The 26,431-nt window shown below is 49.1% G+C and overlaps 1 protein-coding gene across 5 annotated transcripts; it reads right to left on the reverse strand.

The window, feature by feature from the left end:
- Positions 1-429: 429 nt before the first annotated feature.
- On the reverse strand, positions 430-26,397 carry ptprq (protein tyrosine phosphatase receptor type Q). Of its 5 annotated transcripts, none has more exons than XM_055509371.1 (63): positions 26,027-26,397; positions 25,812-25,937; positions 25,561-25,705; positions 25,186-25,470; positions 24,890-25,107; positions 24,575-24,752; positions 23,987-24,331; positions 23,600-23,905; positions 23,203-23,496; positions 22,821-23,120; positions 22,137-22,267; positions 21,921-22,050; positions 21,678-21,831; positions 21,487-21,593; positions 21,225-21,322; positions 20,739-20,907; positions 20,381-20,641; positions 20,090-20,250; positions 18,963-19,074; positions 17,481-17,589; positions 17,023-17,137; positions 16,283-16,352; positions 15,998-16,200; positions 15,691-15,919; positions 15,475-15,603; positions 15,242-15,388; positions 14,998-15,158; positions 14,847-14,907; positions 14,160-14,318; positions 13,906-14,085; positions 13,712-13,819; positions 13,295-13,576; positions 12,915-13,196; positions 12,462-12,582; positions 12,266-12,363; positions 12,005-12,150; positions 11,765-11,927; positions 10,129-10,449; positions 9,770-10,045; positions 9,519-9,670; positions 9,121-9,262; positions 8,335-8,610; positions 7,915-8,259; positions 7,554-7,663; positions 7,160-7,346; positions 6,830-7,068; positions 6,681-6,750; positions 6,308-6,460; positions 5,853-6,087; positions 5,692-5,765; positions 5,507-5,606; positions 5,266-5,394; positions 4,233-4,277; positions 3,672-3,698; positions 3,440-3,521; positions 3,179-3,269; positions 3,001-3,077; positions 2,675-2,809; positions 2,370-2,495; positions 2,121-2,266; positions 1,862-1,997; positions 1,043-1,166; positions 430-970 (listed from the first exon to the last, which is right to left on the reverse strand). In XM_055509371.1, the coding sequence occupies exons 1-63, from the start codon at positions 26,099-26,101 to the stop codon at positions 933-935; spliced, it is 10,194 nt and encodes a 3,397-aa protein (XP_055365346.1). In that variant the 5' UTR covers positions 26,102-26,397; the 3' UTR covers positions 430-932. The 5 variants fall into 5 exon arrangements, with proteins under 5 accessions (XP_055365346.1, XP_029010468.1, XP_055365345.1 ...); XM_029154635.3 differs by having other exon boundaries at positions 14,436-14,907; XM_055509370.1 differs by lacking the exon at positions 6,308-6,460 and having other exon boundaries at positions 14,436-14,907.
- Positions 26,398-26,431: the final 34 nt, after the last annotated feature.

Below are 26,431 nucleotides of genomic sequence, written 5' to 3' on the forward strand. Positions count from 1 at the left end.
ACGATGTTTCTAAAAAGGAGATTTCTTAAAGATCCGTTTACTACTGGAATATTTCTAATTTTTCTGTTTGAAGAGAATGAAAGAATAAAGTAGTTTTTACTCTCAGTCTCAGACGTGTCCGCCGCGATGCTTGGCTGCGTTTGACGATGTTGATCGATGTTGTCTCGGCAGCAGCGGCATGGATATCTTTGCCAGCCTCTGTGATGAAGGAATGTGGACCAGGTGTGCAGGGAGGACGGTGAAATGAAGGCACTTATGGGAAATCAGTCTACGTCGGCGTTCCTGTGCCCTCTCCACACACCGGGTGAACTCATTCATTAGAGGATGAGGTCAACCTCAAAGCAATATTGAATCCGACTTGAGGAATATCAGGAGGTGTGTAACTCTGTGTGTGTGTGTGTGCACATGATTGACTTCCACAGTACTATATCTGAGAAGAGATCTTTTAGTATTAAGGATCAAGGCCTGAAAAAATACAAGTCAATTTATTTCTGCAAATCACACTTGAGAAAGATTAAATAACACCACAATACAGGCAGAGTTACAAAGAAAGCGAAAAAAAAACCTTTTTGGCTTAATAAATTATTTTACAAAAACATCAATGATATTAACATAGTAAAGTAATTACAATACACAGTGAAATCAATTTGTGCAAAGTACCTTTAGGCTCACAGATGTGATAAACCGCCACTTAGCTCAAAGTTTGCTTCTCATCCCTGTTTCTTCAGAAATCCTTTTTGTCCCTTTTTGTTTCTCTCGCTCTTTGAAATCAGTACAGGGAGAACTGTGCTAAAAAGTGGTTTAAAGTGGAGCAACGAAGTCTTGGACAGCTGACGGACCGCTCAGACAGCTCACCGCCTGCTCCCACTCAGGTGGTCCCATCCAGGGTCTGTGCACTGGTCACATCTAGACAGGCCGGCATCCCTCTCCCTTTACATAGTGGTCTCTTCCCATTCCAGTTCAACATCACCTGAGGACCAGTGTGTGTAGAATGAGAAGCGTGCGGTGGGTGCGTGTCTTTGAGTTTGTCCGTGTTGTTTACCTTCCATAGCTTCCAGGGAGTCCATCTTCTCCAGAGCCGAGTAGCTTACAAACCAGATGGACTGACTGTTGCCTTTGTTGTTCAGAAGCTCCAGCATACTTTGGTGCAGGAAGATGTACTGGGCCTGGGACACATTTTACAACCTTTAATATAGTTAATGCATTATTCAATATTAAGACCAGACTGAGCCAACGCCTGCATTGATGCATTTTGTACAGTCATGTCATCTACAAGAAAAAATACATTTTGGTGTTGATGATGTGTTGTTTCTCCAGATGCAAACATAACAGAGCACATTTGCATATTTCGTTGCATCGTTCTTTAAAAACAACAAAAGCCTTCCAGGCTCCAACTGTGATGTGGAAGACATAAGCTGCCACTGCCACGGGTGTATATGTTGCAGTATGCAAATGCTGGTCCACCAGAACATGCTACGTGGCACAGGGAGCACTGCTGTCTCAATGAATTATGTACTCGCTCGGCGCTGCGGGCTCAAAGCACACTGACAAAATGTAAACACCAAGGATTACACACTGTACCATCTAGAAACAACGCAGCCTGCTGGTCTATAAATAATGGGTTCATCTTAGGGAAGGCTTGTGCTGTTTAAAGAGAGGGAATCCTGCTCAGTATGGGCCTTTAATCTGCTGGCAGATCTTTCCTTTAATCAAAACAGGAATTTTCCAGATACTTCTTTATGCGAATGGAATTCCAGCAGGACACTGAGAAGTAGGACAACAATGCTGCCATTTGCGTTTCTGCTGAGTCTTTAGTTATAAAGTTGCGATATTGAAAGACAGAGTGGAAACCGTGGCTCACCAGATTCTGCACCATACACATTCTCTCGCTGCGCAGCTCCGCCACCAGGCCGTAAATATCCACAAAGTCGTGATCTCTGACGTGCTGGATGAGGTGGTCCAGAGCCATGAACACACCCGTTCGTCCCACACCGGCGCTGAACAACGGTGAGAGAACAACAAAGCGCAGCAGGTCATTTATAAGCAGAAATGCTACAGACAGCGATGATCAAACAGGGAGTAGGGTCAGGGGCGTGTGAGTGAGGGGGCGGCCAGCCTACCTGCAGTGAACCACTATGGGCGTGTTGTCGTGCCTGTGGGCTCGGACGGCTCTGACGAACTTGATGAGGGTGCTGGAGGAGTCTGGGACCCCGTGCTCCGGCCATGAAGTGTAGTTGAGGTGTCGAACCAGCACAAGGTGTCCATGCTGCGCCCCCGGAAAGACGTGAAACATTATGGAATTCACATCAGCAACTGTATTTACGCTGTAATCACAATAATGACATCGATATAACGACCAGCTCTGTCACCTTTTCAACTTTCAGCGTCCTAATAGTCCAGTCAGGAAGGACTTCCTCCGACACTTTAGAGATGAGAATGTCACTAAACACCGTCATTGGCTTGTTATCCTCAGGCCAATACTTATGACACCGAATCTGAAATGTCACACACACACACACACACACACACACACACACACACACACACACACACACACACACACACACACAGATCTGGTCACAGAGCTGTAACGGAGCCCAATCAGAGCCCAGCTTGTCCCCTGAATACTGATACCAGAGTGTTTCATAACCGCATCATATCGCTCGTGACGTACTCGGCCTTTTTCATAACACTGCGTGAGCATGGCGATGGTGCGGGTTCCTGTTTCCCAGATCATCCTCCAAAAGTCAGCCACTGTGCCAGGCAGAGGTCCCTGGGTGGCGATGAACTCATTAGGACACAAGTAGCCCTGAAGGCAGAAAAACAGGCCGAGGCTTTTATCTGTGACAGAATTAGAAGGTGGGGAGGGATGCGGAAATATGTGGAGCAAACACCTCAAACTTTAGCTGAAAAACTACCCTCAGAACCTCTAATGACGCAAATGGAAGCATTCCTCCGAGCTGACTTCAGGCCCTTAAACGTCTCATAAGATGTACTCACAGAGACGAAGCTGGCGTTGATGTAGTCGGACCCTGCAGTGCCCGGTTCTGACAGGAGCTTCACTCGATTGTTGTTGTCTGGTGGGGGGGGGTGAAATCATTTTAATGTTAGAGCCAAAACATAGAAATAAAGACTCTCATATCACTGTCTGGTAGATACTGTCTGCCTCAGCACTTACAAGGTTTGATGTTGGGGAAGCGGTTCTTGGACTTGTTCCAGGGCAGGTCAGCGTCTGTGGTTGCCAGGTCCTGCAGCAGCTTTGGAAGCTCCTGGACACGCAGTAAAGGGCGTTATGTAATGTGTGTTGACATGAGCTCAGGTCAAGAGAACCAGTGAGGAAGCAATTGATCGGCTTAGCGCTGTGCAACCTTCATCTCATATACTGTATTTCTGGTAGAAAGCGGCTCCCTGTTTATTATTCATGAAGCCAAACGCTTACAGCGAACTCTTCCTGGAACTTGGCATTGTCGTTGGCGCACAGATCCTCTATGTGCTGCAGAAAAGACTTCTTGTTGATGGGCCTGACAGAGGAGTAGAGCGAGCGTAAGAACCCAAAAGAATCCACACCATTACACTATTTCTGTAAATGTATTCTAGGTTGCAACATGTGATGTTGATCCGCGCTGCAGCTGCTGCGTGCATGTTTACATTATTTATGCAGGATGACTTACTTGAGCGATTTCCTGTAGCTGAGGAGCCTGAACAAAAATAGACCGAAATGAACAAATTAGACCACTGTTCCCAACCCACACTGGTCCAACTGAAGTATGACAGCTGAGATCATACGCTTGGCAACGAGTGGGTGACATCCTATGAACTTTAGCCATTTTAAATAAACGCATACTTTTATTCTGAAAGGATACGCAAACAGCAGCGAAGGCAGATGTTGCGCTCGCGTGTCGCCTGCGTTCATGGCTGATTTGAAGCCACTCGGGTGGTCAGCCATTGATGAAGCTCGCCACGTGCGCCCTCCAAGGCCGCTAAGCCTCCCCGGCTTATTTCGAGGGAGCGAGCGAGCGGGTAAACAAATTAAAGCGGTCTCGAGCCGCGGGGTGTCAGTTGCAATCCCCGCCAGTGAAGGAGCAACGGGAGCAGGGGGCGAATACGTCGGCATCGTTTAGATGCTTGAGGAGGTGGATGCAGAGTGGAGGGCAGCATGCGGACAACGTATGCACGTCAGAATATGACACACACACACACACACACACACACACACATGCTCTTTGACTTACTGAATGACATAAATCTCTTTCCGCCTAAAGAAGAAGGAAGAGTACCTGAAGGGAGAGAAGCAGTCAGTGAGAGAGAAATAAAGCCAAAGCAAGTTAATGCACAGAAGGAGTGTGTTATTATTAAGACCAGCTGGTTACAGAGGGACGTTATTCATAGAGATCACACCTCACTGTCCAAGGCATGAAGAAAAGCCAGTGACAGACAAACAGAGAAGCGCGTTGCCTTAATGAAGCCAGCGTGAACTTTGAAGACAGCTGAACAGTGAGTCTGTCCAAAGCCCACAGTCGCTGATGGGGGAAGTTTGACACATGAAATGAGCGGATGGGAAATTATTCTCAGCATCTGCATGATTTTTTTTTATTATTTCAGGAACAGATCTACAAAGAGACACGGCACATGAAAGGACATCATGGTGAACGTCTAATGTTTGAGGCTTCTGCATATGATGAATTTTGTGATTGGTTGTTGGTTAAACTGTGCGTTGTTATTATATCTATTTATAAGGAAACTGAAATCTGTGTGTCTCTGGATTAGGCTGCTTCCTGCTCCGGCGCCCGTTGCTTTCTCGCTTCTCTCCGGCTGCCACTGATCTCGACGTCGAGCGCGACCGTGAGGAGGAAGAGCCAACACAGTGGCTGCGTTTGATTCGCGCCAGAAAAGACCAAGAGCAGACGGGCGCGACGCTAGAAATGCGTACGCGAGGACGTTTAGGGAGACGCGGGCGTGTTGTACGTCTGTTCTGCAGAGAATGGAAGGTAAACACGAACGCCACAGCGGTGCCGTGTTGTGACACAGTGCTGCCGCCGCTGCTGCTCCGTTTCTGCACCATCACTACTACGCTGGAAGAGTTTGCGTTGGCAGGAGCACGCATCAAGTTGGCTGCACTAAAGAGGCTTCTGTTGTTTCTTTCCTTTTGTCTGGAGCAGCTAAATTGGGCCTTGACTCACGGAGTGTGAACCACGACCGCAGCCGCCAGAAATGCGTGTGCGGTGTGTTTGAGGTGATGCTTTTAGACGAGAAGGAACGACGTACCGGTTGAGCTTCTCCTGTTTAAGGTCCAGATCCGCCACGGCGATCAGCTGATCCAGTTTACACTTGGTCTCGATGATTTCTGCCTCCCTGGGGGAATAGGTCCCGCCCTCCTTCTTGCGCTGGTGAAGCCTGGCATTTGATGACAGCGGTGTCGGTCAAATAAATGAGGTATTTATTTAGGTAAATTAAAAAAACACAAAACTACGCAACGTGCAATCAATCCACTGAAGCTGAATCTTACTTGACTGAGCTACAAATGATTATGATGAGTAACACAGCCAGACAGAAGGAGAGCAGAACTCCCAGAATGATCTGTTCTTCTCGGGTCAACAGCTTGTCTCCTACAAGGACGAGCAGAACCCGAGACAAGAGTCAATGTCGCCACCAAAGAATAAGAGCTGGTGATACAGAGCTGATCATAAATACCTGTGGTTCTGACGTTATCAGAGTAGTCTGAGTCTGTGTATTGTCCTTTGATGTTAGTGGCTCTAAACTTAAACCTGGCCCATGTGAAGACATAATTATCATTGTATGCACCACAAACGTATTAGTTGTTGTGTGGTCGAGTGTGTGCGTCCTCGACTCACACGTAGGCTGTGTTGGGCTTAAGACGCCCGTTGCAGAGGTTCTCTGTGTTGTTCTCCGCCTCGCAGGCGTCGTCCTCTCCGACCACGTATATGTCCGCGTCTGTGATGAGCGTGCCGGCGCCCGCCGCCGCCATCCTGGACGGACACGGCGGGTTTTTGAAGCCGTTGTCAGTCAGGTAAGGGGCGGGACGTATGAACGCTTGCTTCCAGTTGGTCACATTCTGGATGTCCTTCACTGTAACGGGACGGATGTTAGCGAGGAATTCACTGGGAATCCAAGTCAAATTCCTCATGACATTAAGCCCTTCAGCTTTGTGCTTATATTGTCTGACAGAGTGACTTACTGCCATACAACATTCTGCTGGAGGCTTAAGGCACAAACACAACCAGTGCTCAAACGCAGCCAACAGAAAGTGATGGCTGTCAATGTTTGTGATGAGGAAGGGAAGTCATACCTACTGACTCGGCCACAATGACCTGAATTTTCGCGATTGGTCCATGATCGTCACTATAGAAACAGGCAGGCTTGCGGATTGGGAAACTCCTCTGGGTTACCGTGGCAACCGGACCGTGGACCGCCTGGGGTTTTTGGGTTGGCTTGGCCGGGGCTGGAACGCACGCACGTGAGAGCGCAGGGCGGCATTTACACACAGCGTTTACGGTGCGAGGAGCTGATTTTAGCCTAGCAGCTGCTAAGAATAGCTGGATTAAGCGGAGCCTCTGTGCTCAGCAAGGCAGACGTGGCGACACGTTGGGGTAACGTTCGCCTTGTCGGAACAGCTGCCTGCAGACGCACTGGGCAACAACGGGGAGAGGAAACACCCGTACCTTTGATGCCCGTAGTTATGTGGACCTCTTGGCTTGGGGGGCTACTGCCGACTCCATTCCTTGCTGAAATCTGACAGACAAATATGAATTCAAGAAAATAGAGGCTTCGACGAGGGGGAGCTCAGTGAGGAGGCTTCTGTCGGCGTTACCTTTATGCTGTAGTTCTGTCCTCCCTTCAGGCCGTCTATGACAGCAGTCAGCGTGTTATTGTGTCGCTGGACGTTGTCGAGGCTGATGTTCATCACCAGCTGGTCCTTGTCATAGACGCACACGAAGTACACGGTGATGTTTCCATTGGGCTCCTCGGGGGCGACGAAGGTCACCTTCACACTGTTCACCTCCTCTGGGATGAGCGACACGGTCACGTTCTTCGGTGGGTCTTTTGGCACTGGCATCGGCGAAAGACGCAGGGAATGATTAATCACGGCCGTGCGGAGGCGCTCACAGGTGGGCGAGCGACCGATTTAAACGCCACGTACCCTCCTCCAGCGTTCGAACCTCATGCGGCCCGACGGCTTTCCCCTCACTGGCAGCGTGCTCCACTGGGCCCGTGAAGGCGATAACGGTCACAGAGTACTGGGTGAAAGCAGTCAGATTGCCCACAACGACGGTCATCAACTGTCCTGGAGCCCGGACGAGTGAGACGTTCAAACCAGGACCGACCACCTGACATCACAGCACAGGGCAGCACAACGCTTAGCATTTACCTTCCACATACAGAATGCAGACCTGGTGTTTAGCTCCCGCCATTTTAAAACAACTGAACAACGTGAAACCCCTGTTGACCTGCTCTGAGAACATCCGCGTCTTACGCTTTATTAGCAGCACGTCCGCGCTAGCGTGCGCGTCTGTTCCGATTTAACACAAGATCACCTTTGCAAGATACGAAGTCGGTCCAGAGAGAACATCTGGAGCTTTCCACTCAACGTGGAGACTGTTGGAGGTGGGGGTCACGTTTAGGTCCCGGGGAGGGTAATCAGGGTCTGAGGGACGAAACAACAGAAAGACAAAACACATGCTGTACACTGAGGAGGATTAAAAAGCATTAAAGCAAGACTCAAGCTTGGATCTATTGGGGGAGATTTCAAGGATGAAACACATTCAAATGTCAGTGAAATGACTCAGCTTATATGAATCTTACTGATGGAGCGTTGCCCAAAACAGGACACTGACTTCCTCGTCAAATATTACGTCCGACTTCCTGACTAACCACGTAGTTCTGTGGGGTTCTTACTTCCAACAGAGGTGCGTTGATAAATCCAGGGTGAATGTTCCCCGACTCCAGCGTTGGTCACGGCAGCGACTCTGAAGCGGTACTCTCTGTATTTAGCCAGGGCCCGAAGCGTGTGGTTCTTTCTGCCGCTATCCGAAGCGTTCACTATCTCTGTGAACTCACGGTCCACGCAGTTTGGGGGCAGCTCGCCCTGTGCAGCGGATGGGCTGCAATGATCGAAAAGGAGCTGGGCGCTAATGTTGTAGGCCCTCAGCTGGCCTGGGATGGAGAGCGGCGGAGCCCAGTCTAGGGTCACGCTGCTGGGGGTGACCTGGGATGCGGCGAGGAAGCGAGGGGCAGCCGGGACTGTGAGGAGAAAGGGTTTCGTATTAATTCGGTGCCTCCTGGTGGACCATCAGCCGCGCGTCGTCGCTTGATTACCTGATTCTGCGAGCGTGGAGGCGGTGCAGTTCGCGCCCTCCCCGGCTCCTGCGGAGTTGACTGCAGCCACCGTGATTGCATACTCCTGGTCCGGTGCCAGCCCAGTCATGTTGTACCCTGGCAGGTCAGTATGTAGTGTGCGCGATTCCACGCCCCCCCTGACTAGAACCTCGTATTCAATAATCTGCCCATTGGGGTTTTCAGGAGGCTCCCAATACAGTCTGATTGAATCCCAGCTCACCCCAGAGCAAGACAGGTTCCCCACGGCATCAGACGCTGCAGACGGAGACACAAACTCATCATTGTAGTATTTAGTTATTTACCCAGAGTTAAAGGAAGCTGAGTTTAAGTTAAGCTTATACTGTAGTTATTGCATCACATAGGCTAACAGAGATGTGCTTTGAAGTTGTATATGGAAACATAAATTAATTTAAGCTGAAAATCTTCAGCTTCATCAGTGTGAGCGTGCTGGAAGCTCTGAAGGCTCCTTATGGATAACTATTCTAATGTTTTTATTTATTTGCTGGTTCGCCGTTCTTAATTGCACGCTATCATTAACGCCAGCTTTAATTACTGGCAAACAGAGAGCTCGCCCATCTGCACATCCTCAGGAAGGCACATGTGTTCATTAGCTGATTCACACATCCTTTATTGTGGCTTTGAATTAAGCCCGTCAGGAATGTGTTGCGTTCGTGCTCTGGTTCTGTATTTTGAGCAACTTTCATTCTGACGCTTCGATGGAAACCTGAGCTTTCAACAGTGAGAATCCGGCTGTGTGGACTTTACCTGACTCATTGGTGGTGAAGGTCACAGGGCTGCTGAACTGATCCCCATGGCCCACCCTTGTGTAACTGTAAACACTGATCTCGTAGGAGCTGTGAGGCCTGAAGCCTGATAGATGCTCTGTGGTTGATGGACCAGTTGAATTCTATACACAAACAAAAATTATAAGATTACATCACCCAATCCGGACTGCTAGAGTGAATAATAGCATTTGTATTAGAACACATATACAGTAAGTGCAGGCGTGTGCTGAGTCAAATGTTACCGCTAAGTGGTATCTGGAGTGTGAAATTAGAACCACTGCCAGTCTGGTTTGTGTGTGTTTTCCTCCGGTCAGTGTGTGTTTGCGCGCGGGTTTTCGTTACTGCGGAGTGGCTTTTAGCGTGTGAAATTAATGGTACCTGATGTGTAACGGTGTGTGTGATGAGGTCTAGGATCCTGAAGCCGTACTGTATCACCACCCCATTTGGCTCCAGGGGAGGCTCCCAGCTCAGCCACACGGAGACGGCCGTGTGGTTGTATATCGTCAGGTTGAGGGGAGGGGACATTGGCCCTGAAACGCACATTCGGGCAGATGGAGGAGATAGACGCGTGCACGCAGTAAATCCAGTAGGTTTAAATCCTCAAACATTAAGCCTGCTTTCCAACCTACCTCCCTCATCAGTGTGCAGCTGCAGAGGCAGGGCAGGCCCTGGGCCTTTGCGCGTTGCAGCTGTTATAGTGAGGTTGTAAGCCGTGTATGGAAGCAGCTTAGTGAAGACGAATGAGGTGTTGGGGGTTTGTGTTATGCTGGAACCACCAGGGCCGTAAAGCGTGAGGGTATACTCTTTTATCTCCCCATTGGCCTCTAGAGGGGGCTCCCATGTCACGGCGATGGAGGTCGAGGACACATTCCTGATGGACACCAGTAAGGGAGCGGAACTAGGAACTGAAAAGAAACACCCCCACATGCACGTCGTCACAGTGGAGCCACAGAACACACTTAGTAAGAGATTACGTCGGTCAACTTACCATCATCATCTGTTCTCAATTCCATAGTGCTGTTGTGGTTGTAGGCGAGGCCAGCACCAGTTGCCGGGATCACGGTCAGAACATAAGGGAAATACTTCCTGAGTTTGGTAAATAGGTAGATGACGTCAGAGGTGGTACCATTGATTGTGTTGTTGACGGCCGGACTTCCTTGGCTGGATGCGTCCGCGGGGGGGCTGGCCTCCTGTAAGGTGAGCAGGTAGTATGGGCGGCCGTTTGGCTCCAGGGGAGGTTCCCAGCTGACAATGATGGCCGTGGAGCTGAAGATCTGGGCCGTCAGGTTCCGGACAGAGTCACCTGGCACTGATAAAAGGAACAAATGGAAACGTGTTACTGACATTAACCACGGTTAATGTACACAAATAAGTGCCTTTAATAAGAGGTTATCATACTATAACACAATGATTCAAGGCATCAATCAACCATAAACATTGAAGGGAGAATGAACAGCACAGCAGTCATCATCATCATTATCTGTCTAAGGCAGAGGCAGGATCATTGGCGGCATTGTTGCAGCTGACAAAACCAACAACAGTAAATCAAGTGAAACAATACAGCATGACATTTGTCTAGAAACACAGCAAACAGCAAAGTGAAACAGCTCAGTAAACAAACACAGAGTCGAGGCCCTAAAAAACGAACGGCGCCGTCAGAGGCGAAGGAGAAGAACTGACTGAGGAGAAAATACTCATCCTGTTCATCATCACAACACATGGTGCACAGAGGGGAAGCAACAGGGGAGGTTCAAGAGGGAAAGAGGAGGCAGACGCCAGAGATGAGTGAGACGAATGAGTGGCTGTGAGGGGCCAGGCGTGTGTGGGGGTCTGAGCCCGAGGGGGGGGGGCGAGCCTCGTCCGTCTGTGTGAGAGAGACAAGGTGCCCTGGATGTCCGGTGCTTGGCTGAGAGCGGAGCAGCTGGAGCACAGGCAGAGATACAGAGTCAGTGTGTGACAGCGAACAATCCACAAACACAACGTCAGCGAAACGACAAAGTGCACGTTTGTAGAAACTGTATGAGACTAAGCGCAAAAGCTGCAGCAGCTGTCTGCACCATTTTTTCCCAAAATCACATAAAAACAAACACTTCATTCCTCGCTGAGGATATCAAAGCACAACAACATATTATGTGTGGATATGGTAATTATGGTTTCCACGGTAACGACGCAATTGCAGCATAAGCACAGCGTGGAGGCTCTTAAAGTATGGCAGGATTTGTTTTTTTCTCTGTCAACAAAGGATCGTCTGTCTTCGCTTTCGTTTTCGCTGGGTTTCCATCATCGTCTTCGTCTTCCTCCACGCTTGGTAAAAAGGGAAAACAAACATAAAAAGGTCACAGGTGGATAAAAACAGATCCAGACGGGCTCCTCTCACTAATAGGCTCAAAGCTACATCCTCCACCACGTTTTTATGTAATTTTTTTAAGTTAAAGAATTCTAAAAAAGGGTGCAGACCAGCCCTCCAGTTAAAGTTCATATAAGTGTGCAAAATATTGGGTTTAATGTGTGGTTCTTTATGTGTATGTGTGGTTCTTTACGTGTACATGTATGTCTTGTCTATTTGTTTTAACGACATATATAATGGTGATGTGCGTGTATTTGTGTGTGTGGGCCTGACTGACCATACTCAGATAAGATTACGACTAGCGGCTCACTCCGGACCCCTCCGTCCCCCTGCACAGTGCTGGAGGTCATCCATATTGTGTAGTTCGTGCCCTCAACCAGGCAAGTCAGAGTGTAGGAGAGGGGTGAATCCGGAGCGGGGGGGACCGAGACAGGAACTGTCTGTGGGGGAAGAGAAAAAATTCTCCTCAGCACCAGATGAGCATCCTGTGCTGTGGAGCTTAGGTTTCATGTCTCACCTGCTCGGCCTCGGTGTTGTTTTGAGAGTAGAAAATGCTGCAGTGTACAATGATCCCGTTGGGTTCTGTAGGTTTGCTCCACAGCACGGTCACAGAGGAGGCGGTCACGTTAACGACAGTCATGTCTCCGGGGGGGTCGAAGGGCTCTGCAGACAAAGCGAAGAGGTTTCAGAGGGAGGGGTTTTTCTGTTTGTGTAGAAAAGACAGACATCGGAACGCGGTCATGATCAAAGTGCAAAGGTGCTGGTGAAGCCCAGTCACCCAGTCTGGTCCAGCTGAAGACGGAGGCACTCTGAGAATCCACGGCGATAACCACCGATGTCCCCGTCACGTTCTGCCGCAGCTCAGTCGTTTCATTCCTGAGCGAGAGCACAAACGCTCGTGTTGCATTACATTTGTTTTCCTTTTTCCTTGTACTGCTTTGAACTGGGACGGCAAAGCAAAGTAAATAACTCACCAAACTCTGACACTGTAGTAGAGGATGTCGGAGTTGGCTTCGGCTGGCGGTTGCCATGACAACTTGACCTCGTAATCAGACAGCTTTATGGCGTGGAGAAACTGAGGAGGAGTTCCTGGAGCTGACACGCAGGACAAAGACTTTCCAGTAACGTAACACAAACAGGACCGGGGCCCATCAGAGTAAGCACACATGTACAGAAGCCACTAAGTGAAGAAGAGCAGTCCCCTGAAATGAAAACGGGTTAGTTGTGCTCGTCAGACGGCGGCGGCTGCATGGGATCCACACCTGTGATGCAACAACGCTAAGGAGAGCTGAAACAGAGAGGTTCAAGTGAGGTGGGAGAAAAAAGTGAGGGGAGCGTGCTTCGGTCGGACGCCCTCCAAAGCCCTCAGCCAGTCATGGTGTCATCGGCGCTAACGCCCCCTCCCCCGCCCCGCCCGCCCCGCTCACCGTCCTCCAGCGTGGTGATGTTGAGCGGCTCGCTGCTGTGGTTCCCCGCCCCCACGCGCGTGTGCGCCAGCACCGAGACGCGGTAGTGCGCGTACTTCCTCAGGTGAGTGATGTAGATGTAGTGGGTCGCGGTCGTGAGGTTCACGCTGTGGGTGGAGTTCCACAGCTCCAGGCTGTAGTGGGTGAGGACCCCGTTGGGCAGCAGGGGAGGCCGCCAGGTGACGTTCACCTCACTGGGACTGAGCGACTCGAAGGCGAGGCCGTACGGAGGACTGCCTGGGACTGGAGAGACAAGTCAACACATGCACCTTCACTAACAGCTAATGAAGGACAATTGATATGCGCATTTCTGTGGGTGTGTGCTGTCATTCTGTACGCACCATCCTCTCCGGACAGCAGCTGTAAAGTGTCTGATGTTTGATTCCCGTGGCCGTAGCGCGTGTACGCCCTCACAGAGACGTTGTAGAGGGAAAATGGCCTCAGATTCGTCAGGGTGACTCTGTTGGTGGACGCGTTTACCAAAGCAGAGAAGGACTCGTTCTCATACAGCACCTCATAATACTGAATCAGCCCGTTTGCCTTCTCTGGGGCAGACCAGGTCAGTGTGGTGGTGGAGGGACTGGTGTCCACCACAGTGAGGTCCACAGGGGGGGAGTCAGGCTCTGAGGGTAAAACACCAACATTCATCACATTAAACTGACATCTAATTACAAATGTACTGGATAAATGAGACATGATCGTGATGAAAGGGTAAATACGTGTTTTTGGATCTGTCTTGTGTTTTGTGTAGTACATACCGTCTTCTGAGGTGTAGACGAAGACGTCATCTTCCTCAGACAGGGAGCTCTCCCCCACAGCTGTAGATGCAGCCACGCGTAACTTGTAACCAGTATACTTGTCCAGATCTACACACCAGAACAGACATGTATGATGTACCATAGCTATTCTTATAGCTACAGTTGTCAGAATAACTGGACGGGACTCTGCAAACCTGTTATAAGTATGCTGGTATTGTTTGTTTTCCAGCTCAGGGCCTGATCCCTGTGAAGGTTGAGGCCATAGACGGTGTAATGCGTGATCCGTCCGTTTGGGTTTAGTGGAGGAGCCCAGGTCACCAGGATGGAAGTGGAGCTGATGTTTTGGTAGGAAACGTCCAGCACGGAGCTGGGGACTAGAAGACGCACAGGCTATGAGCTTTTACTGAGTTTCTTACAGCCAATTGATCCTGTAGATGTGCCCACCCACCCTGCTCCCTGGTCTTCTCGGTTATGTACGTGGCAGGACCCTCCCCCACAGTGGTGGAAGCAGAGACCCTGAACATGTACTCGGTGAAGGGATCCAGCTCTGACACCAGGTACGACAACTCCTCGGTTAGATTCATTGCCTCCTTTTTCACTTTAACCCCTGCAATGTGCAAACAGAGTCAGACGGAGGAGCTCGCGCAGGACACACACGTGCAGCAAACAATATGGGAGGCTGCAGAATGCCGAGAGGCAGCGTTACATGTCAGCAGAAGCCCACCTATAGGAACAGACGATGCTGCGCTGCGTGTCGACAAGAATGCCGTCATAGCATCGCGTGTGGAGAGGCGGGGCTGATTCGGGGTTAGGCCCGAGGGGGAGGAGTCTGAGGTCATGTCCTCAGAATCTGACCGTGTTGTCAGCCAGGAAGGAAGCGTCGCGGGTGGCACGGTGGTGAATGAATGAGCAGAGGAGCCCAAAGCCTCAGAGGCAGCAGACTGAGTATGTGAGCTGGAGGTGTGCGAAGCAGAGGCGTAACTGGCTCCAGGCTTCTCTGTGACCATGGATTGAGCCATAGGTTGACTGTAGGTGCTAGTGACGTGGTCAGCGGTCGTGAAGCTGGAGTCGGGCAGCGTGCGTTTAGAAACAGTAGCGGTGAAAGCCGACGGCGATGTGGTCAGTGGCTCCTCACTTCTCCTACTGCGAATCTGGGAACTGGGGGGTGCCACATCGTCGTACACCAAGGTTGTGTTCTGAAGAAAGAACAATAGAGTAAGTGTTATTAAAACTTACTGGTCTCGGGACTCGGCTGCAGTGGGGAGATGTGAAACCTGGCTGCCTACCTCTGCAGTGAGCGTGATGTCCTGCAGCAGAGCTTTGTCCGCCTGGACCAGCAGCCTGTAGTGTGTGATGGGGCCATTGGGCTGGGCTGGAATCCTCCAGCTCACGAGGATGGAAACCGAATCCTTGGCTACGGCAATGAGGCCCCGCACTGCGCTGGGTGCTAGCGACACAAACACAGGGGCAGGTATTGCTCCCACTCAGACAGAGAGACACTAAGCTGCGTATCTGTGGAAGTGTCCGTACCTTCGGCGGGTGTGATGAACAGGTGTTCGGCCGCTGGACCCACTTCTCCTGCAGCTTTGGCTCGCACGACAACTTTGTACCTTGTGAAGGGAGTCAAACCCATGAAAGCGAAGCGCAGGTCTGCTGTGTTGTTCTCATACAAATATCCTAGAAAATACAAGAAATACAGCAGTCTGTGCTTTTCTTATTTAACATCCAGTCATGAAAGTGTGTTTCTGTATTTAATTAACAACCTGCAGGTCCGAAGAGGTAGAGAACATAAGTGAATTTTCCAGTGATGTTCCTTGGAGAACTCCAGGACACAGTAATCGCTCTTGATGTCATACTCAGTACAGCAAAGTTTTGTGGTGGGTCTTCCGGCGCTGCCGCACACAAACAGACACCAGCAGTAAGTGAGTGATCAGAGAAACCACAAAGAGAATGATGTTGACCAAAGCCTCTGCTTTCACCTGATTCTGGCATGCGGACCATGGTGGAGGCTATTTGACCCTCCCCCTCGGACGTGAAGGCCGACACTTCGAACAGGTAGGCGGTGTAAGGCCGCAGCTGATCAATTCCCACAGATATAGGGACGCTCCAGGAGGCAGAGGGGGGGACGGCGGAGAGAGTGATGGGGGGAGACGAAGCAGTGATGTCCAGGGGACTGAGAGTCGCGCGGGACAGGATATCAGCTGCATCCTACAATAGAGACACAAAATGAGTCAGGCCAGCTGTCAGGCAGAGAGCTACTGCTCAGCGAAGATGAGACTACCGTACATTGCAGTGAGGCAGCGCTACGGTCATGATGTCCTCCGCGTTGATCTCCACGGTGCGAATGTGGCCCCCTTTGCCCTGCGCGAACTTCACTTTGACGGCGAACTTCGTGATGAGGCCGTTGATGCGGTGCGGCAGGAACCAGGTGACCACCACGAAGGTGTGGTTATGAGCAAACGCCGTGAGGTTGGTGACCAGGCCAGGGGCTGCAAACAGACACGCGTATCATCATCATCATCATCCTCATCATCATCATCATCATCATCATCATCATCAACAGATACGCACGAGACTCAGCGGTCTTTACATAGTGACCCTCGCTGAATGGTCCCTTTCCAGCAGGAGACACAGCTGCTACCTACAGAGAGACACGATGAATTCATCAGGTCTGGAGTGTGAAGACGGAGAACACATAATGTACCTGTGCACAGAAAATGATTCAGGGCAGAGTTTCTCATTTTTCCAAATATTACTGTATGACGTTCACTGGAAATCCGCTGCTCATCGGGTGTCAAACAAAGGCGCCTGAGTCCGGCTTCCCGTGCGGCTTAGAAGTGGAGCACACACATGACAAGGTGCGGTAACACGACACGCACACACGTACAGCGTGTGCAGGTATGAGCACCACGTGTGTCAGTCAGAGTCCATTCGTATGAAGGTCACGGCAGGTTAATGAATTCTGAAAACTAATAAGCGCGATCCCATTCAAGCTCAGTGAAAACAGTCAGTGGAAAGAGCCGCGGCTTATCCATAGATCTGTTTACCTGATTAATAATACAATCAGGATCAAATACTCTTATTCGGCTAGATCAAGAGAACAGTGGGGTCCTGTGGGCTCTGAAGTAGATTTTCCAGGATTAGCTTCGCTATGAGAAACACAAATACTGCATCAATGCTGTAAAAATGTGTAAATAAAAAGAATACAACAGTAAAACCCATAAAAATCTTTCAGCATGAAAACATTATGCTCAAAAAAGGGTTACAGTGTTAAGGAAGTAACATTTCTAGTCATGATTTATGCTTCCTACCTGAATGAAGTACGTGGAACCTGAGATGAAGTCTGTGATTAGAGTCTCTGGTATGAAGAGGTTCCTGGTCAGCTCTGTGAAGGTGACATCAGGGTAGGGACATACCTCCCTGTACCTGCAAACAAACAGTACAGTGGAGTACATTCACTATGAATTAAGTACAACAATAGTTCAATCTAAGCTGCACTTATTTAACTGGGTAATTTTAGATAATGACTTGTACCAACTTTGCTAATAATAAGCATACGTATCTTTAAGAAGCAATGTTGTAGCCTAGGTTTCTTTATGCTAGTATTACAACATTTACTGAAGTTATTAAAGATTAAAAGACTATTATGAAAATCACATTAGGTGAACTCAGTGGAACCCATTAGATTTATGCCTAGACGAAGTTAGTAAAGCTCAGCACAGAACGACTTTCTGACTGACTGATTAATAGATACGTATCAAGGAACTACCTGATAACATAGACCTCAACATTTCTGGCGTTATCTGGCATGGTCCAGGAGAGCAGAATACCGTTGGAACCTACTGCGTCTCCAACTAGATTAACAGGCGGACCAGGAACTGCAGACGAGAGGAGAAATCGCTTCATTAATAACAACGTTGGACATCACCACCAAGCATTACCCAGCATCAGTCATTTGACAAATAGTGCTGCTGATTCTACGCGTCTGTGTGTGTGTGTTTAAGGCTGAACTGATGAATAAGGGCTCACATAGCAGTGGCATTTTACTGACATTCACTGCAGACCCATTCATCCTGTGGTTCAAAAGCCTGGGTTTAAGTTACCTAAAAGGAATTAAGCAGAGGAGGGAGCACCCAGCAACTGTACTAAATCCTGTGTGTGTGTGTGTGTGTGTGTGTGTGTGTGTGTGTGTGTGTGTGTGTGTGTGTGTGTGTGTGTGTGTGTGTGTGTGTGTGTGTGTGTGTGTGTGTGTGTGCGTGTGCGTGCGCACTAGAGGTGGGCGATAAGGCGCCTCAAAATTATATCATGATATTTGCGATAATGGTATTTATGACAATGTAAGAAAAAAACATGTATTATCAATGATTGCAGGTCTCAGACAGCAGCGTGTATTAAGATAATGAAGGGCATTTCCATCCATCTCCTAAAATGAAATACTGTCACTGATAACAGTCCATCTGTTTTAATTGTAAATCCACAGAACAAGTAGAACCCAATGGCCCCATCACACACTAGAGGCTGCTGGTCCAGGCAGACAAAGCTCTGCTGCAGGACGTCACGCTCACTGCATTTGTTTATTAATAACTAAAATAATTTTGTGACACTTGTGGAGCATGTACAGTACTATCACTTGATAAAAAAAGACTAACCACTAATACTATACAGTAAAAGTACACAGATCTTGACATGATACTACTTCCTCTAAAATGAGGAAATATCAGTCTCAGTCTGGTATTTTGATGTTGTTACTCAAGTTAACCAACTAATACTATTTTTCAGTATCAAATTACATGTTTAACTACCCATAAATCCTAAAACATACGGTAAATGATCTTTGTGATACTCCAGTACTTCCCCTAGAATGAGGAACTTCTAGTGTTGCATTATGCACCAAAGTCATGTTATTTAAAACCAAATTAAAGACTAATACTGTTTTTCAATATCAAATTACACACCAGAAAAATTCCAAATCCCAAATTTGGGGGAAACTTCAAAAGGGTAACTAGAAATTAATCCTAATAAATGTACATTAAAAGTTCACAATTCTGTATTGCCAGAGCTTTATCATGATCAGACATTTTATTATGAAAACAGAGAGTGTTGACCATTTGTGTTCTGCTGTGAATTAACAATAACACAATATGACACATTATTGTTATTATGTAAAACTCGATCCTGGCACACCACTAGTGTGCACTGTACTGGCCTTGACGAACCAAAGCCAGCCAAACAACGACAACAAACGTCTCACCGCTGTCGTTGGTGCTGATCATGCGGCTGACTCCAGGACTGGTGTTGGAGGAGGACGCTGCTGTGACCATGACATTGTACTGAGTCCCTGGACTGACATTGTTCACATTGGCCTGTGAATTGAAGCGGACACGGAATTAAACGAAAGCCAACCACCTGCCGTTTTTCATCCTGTGGCGTTCAGTCTCCACCGTGCTGCGTGTTGTTAATGGATGACATCTTGTGTCTGCACTTGTTATGCCTTCATATATTTGTTTACATCAGAGACCGATGATGTGTTTCCTGTACAGTATTTGGGACACGGCACATTTGCAGTGTGTCACACACCTTATGTTACAGTACCTCAGACATTGTTTTCCTACACCCGTGCGTTCATGCCCTCATTTTAACAGCCTGAGACGTTCTCCATTCACAACGATTAAAACTGTAACATCTACCATCAGATTGCCTCACTTCTTACCTGCGAGTGCCCCTGCTCCAGTGTGACTGCAATCAGAAGGACGAGGGAGCGCAAGTCCATGCTTGGTGGCAGGCTTAGCTTTAGTTTGGTCACAGCAGCTATGAGGCCTTGCCAAAAGGTCTACAGGTAATCCACTGAGGTGAACGCACGCGCCTAGCTCCAATCTAAAAGCTGGCGCGTGGTATGAGCAAAAAGTCACAGAGTTAGTCGTCCAGGCACTGGATAAAAAACGCAGATCTTCAGCTCTTCCAGTTTTAGTGGATAACCAGGAAAGGTGACGTGTCTTTTCGTTAGCAAGGGGCTAATGCTCTCCCTCAGGTCTCGTTTGCTCTCTGGGGAGAGCTGCTTAGGCAAATGAATGATTCAGGGTTGAGCTCATGAGGCCAACTTAATAAATAATGAGATCTATTACTCAACTAGGTGCTCTGTGCAGTGTGTGTGTGTGTGTGTGTGTGTGTGTGTGTGTGTGTGTGTGTGTGTAAAGTTACATTCTGGGGGGTATCTGACACCTGGCAGTCGGAAGAGGCCGGTACGGGGTGGGACTTGATTGAAGGGGAGGAGAGATAATACATGTATGTTTACCTGTGTGCCAGTCCACAGATTGTGTCTGACCTCCTCCCTTTCAAACATGCTTGTGGATGCTTTTAGATATGAGCGTGTGTACAAACCTGTATGTACCCATGGGCTGCAGGCCGGACCGCGACCGTCCCCTGATTAGGTAGCAGGCTCACTTGGTAACGATCCACACACCCCGCTGCCTGCTCCCACAGCAGCGAGAAAGAATGTGCAGACACATTCACAAAACGAAATCCTCTCACGGGGGCCGGCACTCATGGAGGACAGAAAGAGGAGACAGAGTGAGAGAAGTGGTTGAAGTATCTGTAATTTAATGAAGAGGCAATCAGGGTGCGTGATGATAATGGGGGGTGGGTGGGGGGTGGTTGATATATGTGGGCTACCTGTGGTTACAGTCAGGAAGGCAGCGCTCCCCGTCGTCACCCCTCGCACTCGCTCGGCGCTCACGTTGTAGCTGCACCCATCCGCCAGCCCCGTAACCACAGCAACCCGCGCCTCCCTGGGTATGACGAGCGTGTTCGTGACTGAGGCGTTGGCCACCGTGACTCTGTGAAAGTCGAACTCTCCCAACGCAGCGTCCCAGCTTAGAGCGACAGAGGACGCGTTCACGTTGTCCACATGGAGGCTGCACAGTCCGGCCGGGCCTGGAAACATCAATGCGTGCAGCTCGTTTGTTCGTTGTTCGCCTGTATGTTTCTGTGAGTGGTCCTGTGCACTGTACGGGGGGCGTGCAGCTCTTACGTGTGCTGAACTCCCTGCTGACGGTCTGACTGGTGTCTGAACCCAGCACGCTCTGAATGCTGACACCATAGTCCGACCCTGGAATCAAATCACTGATCTCATAAGCTGTGCTCTGGACAAACACCTCGCTCCACGATTTCTTGTCCACAGACCACAGCCCATGAGCAAGCTGTGAAGAAATATAGAAGGATTTAAAAAAGCGAAATGTCCATCAGTATCCACCTGTATGCAATGTGCTTGGTCATTCTTATTGGCTGAGGCTCTGCAGAGTTCATACATCTTTAAAGTGCTGGTAACTGAAGCCGTGGTACACTGACAGCGGTTGCTAGGTAACCAACAGGTGAGTGCGAAACCTGACGCAAGTGGCCTCCTTTATCCTTGAAAAAACATTTGGACCAACGTCTGCGTATGAGACGAACAACAAAGTCGCACACAATTGCGCACGTCTGTCTGGAACTTAGCGAGCTGGAGCAACCGATGCCTCACCCTGTAACCCTCCACCTGCCCCGGAGGTGCCCTCCAGGTGACGAACACAGACGTCACCACCTGCTCCGGAAGAGCCACTTCCTGTGGTGCTGCTGGGACTGGAGGGAAGAACCCAGTTAGCATATGACATCATCACTGTCACAAGTCCCTTCAACTTTTACTGTACGTACTAAAATGCCTCTGTCCTGAATCAACTAAACTGACTCCAAAGGTATAAACAAATACACAACAATCCTGCTGGTGTTCTAGTACAAATACTCACTAGTTTGGACAGTCATAGAAGCAGGTTTACTTCTCCTTTTCCCACTGATGCTGGCTACTTCAATTAAATACTGGCTTCCGGGACCAAGGCCTTTGAACGTATGCGACCTGTGAACACACAGTCAGCGTTTTCCAGCATGTGCTCACACAAACCCACGAGCAGCAGTAACAAGGTGTGCTGTCAACACTGACCTGGGCGCCTGGCGCGAAATCATCAGCTCTTGAGTGGATGTCTGGTTTTGGATTGACAGGCTGAGCCCGTTCAGTTCTCCCCTGACCGTTCCCCAGCTAATGTTGATAGATGATGCGCTTTTATTGACAAGAGACAGGTCCACGGGGCTGGGTGCTGCCACATTAAAAAAGCACAGCATCACGCGTGGTTAGCAGAGGAGGCGGCGTGAGCGACGTGCGAGCGCTGTGTGTGTGTGTGTTTACCTGCCGTGATGTTGATGGAGACAGGGGAGCTGTCGGCGAACGACTCCTTCTCTGTTCGTACGGCGAAGCGGTAGAGCCTGCCAGGAGTCAGATTAGAAAACACCGCGCTCTGACTGAACACCTTCTGCACCTGTAGTATAAAAATGAAACACATCAAATGTTCATCCTCATTAAAGCTTTTAAATGATAAGAGGGAGGATTATTTTTTTTGTTTACCATGTGCGAAGGGTCGCAGTTAAGACAAATGACCTCATAGCTGTGAGCTTCTCCTGGTGCTGGATCCCAAAGCAGCTCAACGGATGAATCTGTCACCGAGCCCTCTCTCAGTCTGCTGGGAGGAGACAGACCTAGAATCACAAGCCATATCCCACAAGCCATATGTAATTATTCCTCTGGCATTCCTAAAATACTACTTAGCTTAGTCGGGATATTTTAAAAAACCTGTGTGTGTGTCATTACTGCAATAATGAAAAGAATGTGTTTACAAATGTTAAGTAAAAAAAAACAAAAAAACAAACAAAATATGCCACACATTCAAACTAAAGGCAAATTATAATAAAAGAGGATAAAAGAAGTAAAACATAAAAAGTTTGTAGCTGTTTGAAAAAGAGATTCAAAGAGGATGTGCTCCTCCGGGAGTCTGTCTTGTTTCATCTTGGAAGCAGAAAGGAAAAGCTCAGCCACATCAGTGCTGTGCTTTTATTTTAGGTTTGTCACAAAGGGATCCGTCTGCTTAATGATGCACAACCCAACCAGTGTAAAATATGAGCTTGGAACTGTAGGTCAGAAATTTTGCATTTGCATTTGTTTTCATATATCTGAACGATCTTCTGATGAAAAACAGCTCACTCGAAAGAGCGCACGCATGTTGCTCAATACTACATGTGCGAAGGCACTCACCTGTTTTAAAGGGGAGGCTGTAGAACGGGGGTCCCCTCTGCGCTCGGCTCGTGCTGTGCACCTTGAGCTGGTACTCCGAACCAGGACTGAGGTTGCTGAGGGTGATGACGTGAACGCCGGCTGCCAGGGAGTACCAGGTGCACAGGTGCTCACACGGCCCCTCACACGCAGCTGCACACAGCCCAGGACACACGCACACGCTCGCTCCATCCATCAGGCCAAGCTGGGGATGCTGCACGTACAGCTGGGCTGAGGTCGGACCCACCCGCAGTGGGACTGCTACCGGAACTCCTAGTGGAGCTGCACACACAGAAACACATATAGTTCATAGCATGTAAACACCAGGATAGTAGAGGTGGTTTCTATGTTGTGGGTATTTTACCAGTGGTATGCATGGTGCTGGTGCTCTGGCTCCTGGCTTCTCCCCTCAGTGAGACCACTCCGATTTTATAAGTCTCACCTGGAGTAAATGTGCCCAAATCAATGCAAATGGACAGATTTGCCCGGCGTGCACCGGGGCTGGACTGGTTTATCCAGAGTGAGAAAGCACCGGGACTGTGAAGCGGGTGGAATGTAACATTATAACCATCCGGCTGGCCATCAGGCGGATGAGACCAGCAGACTGTCAAATTTCCAGTGGCGCTCGTCACCTTCAGACCACTAGGGGGGCTCGCCGCTATGAGGCGCAATAGAGGAAATACAGTTAATTAATTATTTCTTAACTTAATGAATCCTAACGATAAGCATCGACTGAGACCTGAAAAGACCTTTATGCTCACCGGTCTGTGCAGTCAGAGGCACCTGGGCACAGCTCTCGATCCCGTGCAGGGTGACTGTATTCACTTCAACCATGTATTTCCTGTAAGGCTCCATCCCTCCAATGACGACAGTGTGTGACCCGGGAGTCTCAGATGACCTGGAGACATTGGTCATCCCAACTATCCACTCTCGTCCTGAAGACGTGTCCAAATAGCGTACAACAAATGTCCATCCAGCCATGTAATGTGCTTGTGGCAGCATCCAGTGAACGCTGATCTGACTGACTGTAATGGAGCCGACAGTGATATTTTGTGGAGACAGAGGTCCTGTGAAATAGGAACATAAACATTTTTAAAATGAAATTGGTGACAGAAAGAGCTGTGCCTGTAATCTGTCAGCGGACTCACTGGTGTAAGCAGTCCGTGTTTGTCCCAAGCTCCAGGACGCGCCAGCAGGGTGAGAGGCTTTAAGAGTGAAGGAGTAGATGCTCCCTGGATACAGACCTGCCACCGTTACCCCTCTGGAGGAAACGGAGATGGGTACTTTCACAATTTTTTTAATGCTTCCCTGGCTCTTTCCTTTGTCTTCCTCATGAGCCCACTCGCCATTTTCTTCCTCTTGATACTGGAGAAAGATCTCCAAGGATGTATAATTAACTGACATCAGGGGTGAGAGGTCGCTCCAACGAAGCTCTACCTGTCGCTCTGTCACCTGAACCAGGTCAAAGGAGAATGAGGATGGGACCACAGGGTCTGTGAGAGAGGGAGAAGCAGAGGAGCACTATAGCAAACTTGAGGTCAAAATAAAGAGGAAGGGACGTTTTATGACTTCAATGAATAACAGCACACTTGTGTTTTAATTATTTACCCTCTGAGCTGTTACACAGGAAAAGGGTTGGGACAAAATAAATAATAAAATGAACAAAATTAGAATAATGTTAAGTGACTTCGTAAGAATTGTTTCCTAAAGTTGTGATGAGTCAAAGGTTTGTTTACTCTGGCTTTGGCAGATGAACGGTAGTGGGATGTTGCAGAAGAATGGAGTGAGAAAGTATCCTGGTCCCGTGGCGTTCCTCTGAAGGACAAAACAGGTCGCCATGTCGTCCCCCAATGTATCTATAGTGTTTGTGCTGTTACTTGATGAGCCACCAGGCCGGAGGGAGCGGCCCTTCTCCTGTGGAGCGGCACAGGAAAGGCATCATGCACTAGAGTCTAATTGTCAGTCACTTCCATCATTTTCACTGATGAGATGAAGATGGCTCAGACGCCTAAAATGTTAGCTTCTAAAAAAGACTCCTGCAGGTGTCTTACCTGCTGGTCAGGAGGTCCAGTCCACAGGAGAAGCGGGCTGTTTTGACTCAGAAGGTGAGACGACAGGAAAAGCAGATCGTCCTGGGTCTTCACGTCAGCCAGGTGACTTCTGGGCGCCAGCTGTTTGCAGCTTTGCCGGGCGTCGCTCCAGCTCAGGCCCCGTCCTCTCACCGTGAAGCAGCTTCTCCCACTGGCCAGCCATCCGGCAGGGCACCGCGCTGGAGGCAGAGATAAACGCGTCTGCCATTCAAATCCACGTGTTGGATTTCAAGGTGGACGATCACTGTATACCACACCTGTTTCCACGCCGATACTGAGCTGCTGCTTTAAAATCACGTGTAGCTGTTCGAGGAACGTGCTCACTCCAACGTTGGCCTTGAAGCGGGTGCCAGGTTGGAGACCTTTCACTTCGATCCGTGACTCTGCCTCAGAGGAGTGCACGCCTAAGACGTGTGTGACTGACTGTGTATTAGTGTTGTATAGACTCAAAGAGGACAGGCTGTGGCATCTGTCCAGTTTCCATGTCAGCAGGGCAGTAGTCGTTGTGCTGTACAGACGAAGGGAAGACAGAGACACTGGAACTGGAAGAGAAGAAATCATAAGCATCTAAAATCAGTGTATATACAGTAATATACATTCCAATCAATCATATTAGGGGGATGATCACGTACCAAAGTGAAAGGACTTTGCTTCAAGCGTCATGTCATGTTTGCTGGCTCTAACTGTGATGTTATATCCCATCTGATCCCGGACCAGTAGCAGTGACATCCTGCATTTAGGGCTGCATGCTGAGGGACTAATGGGGTCCACATAGACCTGCAGGTGAATATATTAGGCATGCGGTGTGTCTCATAGTTAAAGTTAAAGCCGTCATAAATACAACTAGCAGCGCATCTCTGCTATTGTTCCCCAGCTTGCTCACCAAATGGTTACTTGCGGTCCGGCAGGTGACAGTGTAGCTGTCCGGGTCCCGACCGGAAGTGAACGGGTCGAACAGAAGTTCCACCTTAACGGGGCCGGAGTGCTGTTCGCAGGTCAGCAGGACCACCTGAGGGGGAGAAACCGAGCTTCGTGGCTGCTGTGTAGCGGGATCAGCACAAAGTGGTGTCAATATTACCTATTAATTACGAATATTACCTGGAAAAAACTAGCAAGCAAGCACAGACGCGCTGTTCCGCCCATTGGAAATGTCATCAGTCCGTCTGTCCGCATCCATCGAGTCCCGGCTGTGCTTTCAGCTACTGTTAGGATTCTAAGTCATCCTTTAAATACATCATCTGTTTGGGTCGGCGACGCACAGTTCCCGGTTTGCAGCTTCTGTTTGTCTCACATCTCTCAGGGCATCCTCAACCACGGGCTGAAGTCCTGCTTTCGGCTTTTGCGCAGAGCCCGGGCTTTGAATTTGGCGCGCGCGCAGAGTGCGCGCGGCCGCTGGGTGGGTTAGTTCGCCGGCCTGGCAGCCACGCTGTTAGTGAGTGGGGTTAGAGAGTGTTGGGACGAAAGTCAGCATTCAGTGGAGAGGCGCAGCCTTAAGTGGAGGAG

The sequence above is a fragment of the Betta splendens genome, chromosome 6 (assembly GCF_900634795.4).
Source record: "Betta splendens chromosome 6, fBetSpl5.4, whole genome shotgun sequence".
Lineage (NCBI taxonomy): Eukaryota > Metazoa > Chordata > Actinopteri > Anabantiformes > Osphronemidae > Betta > Betta splendens.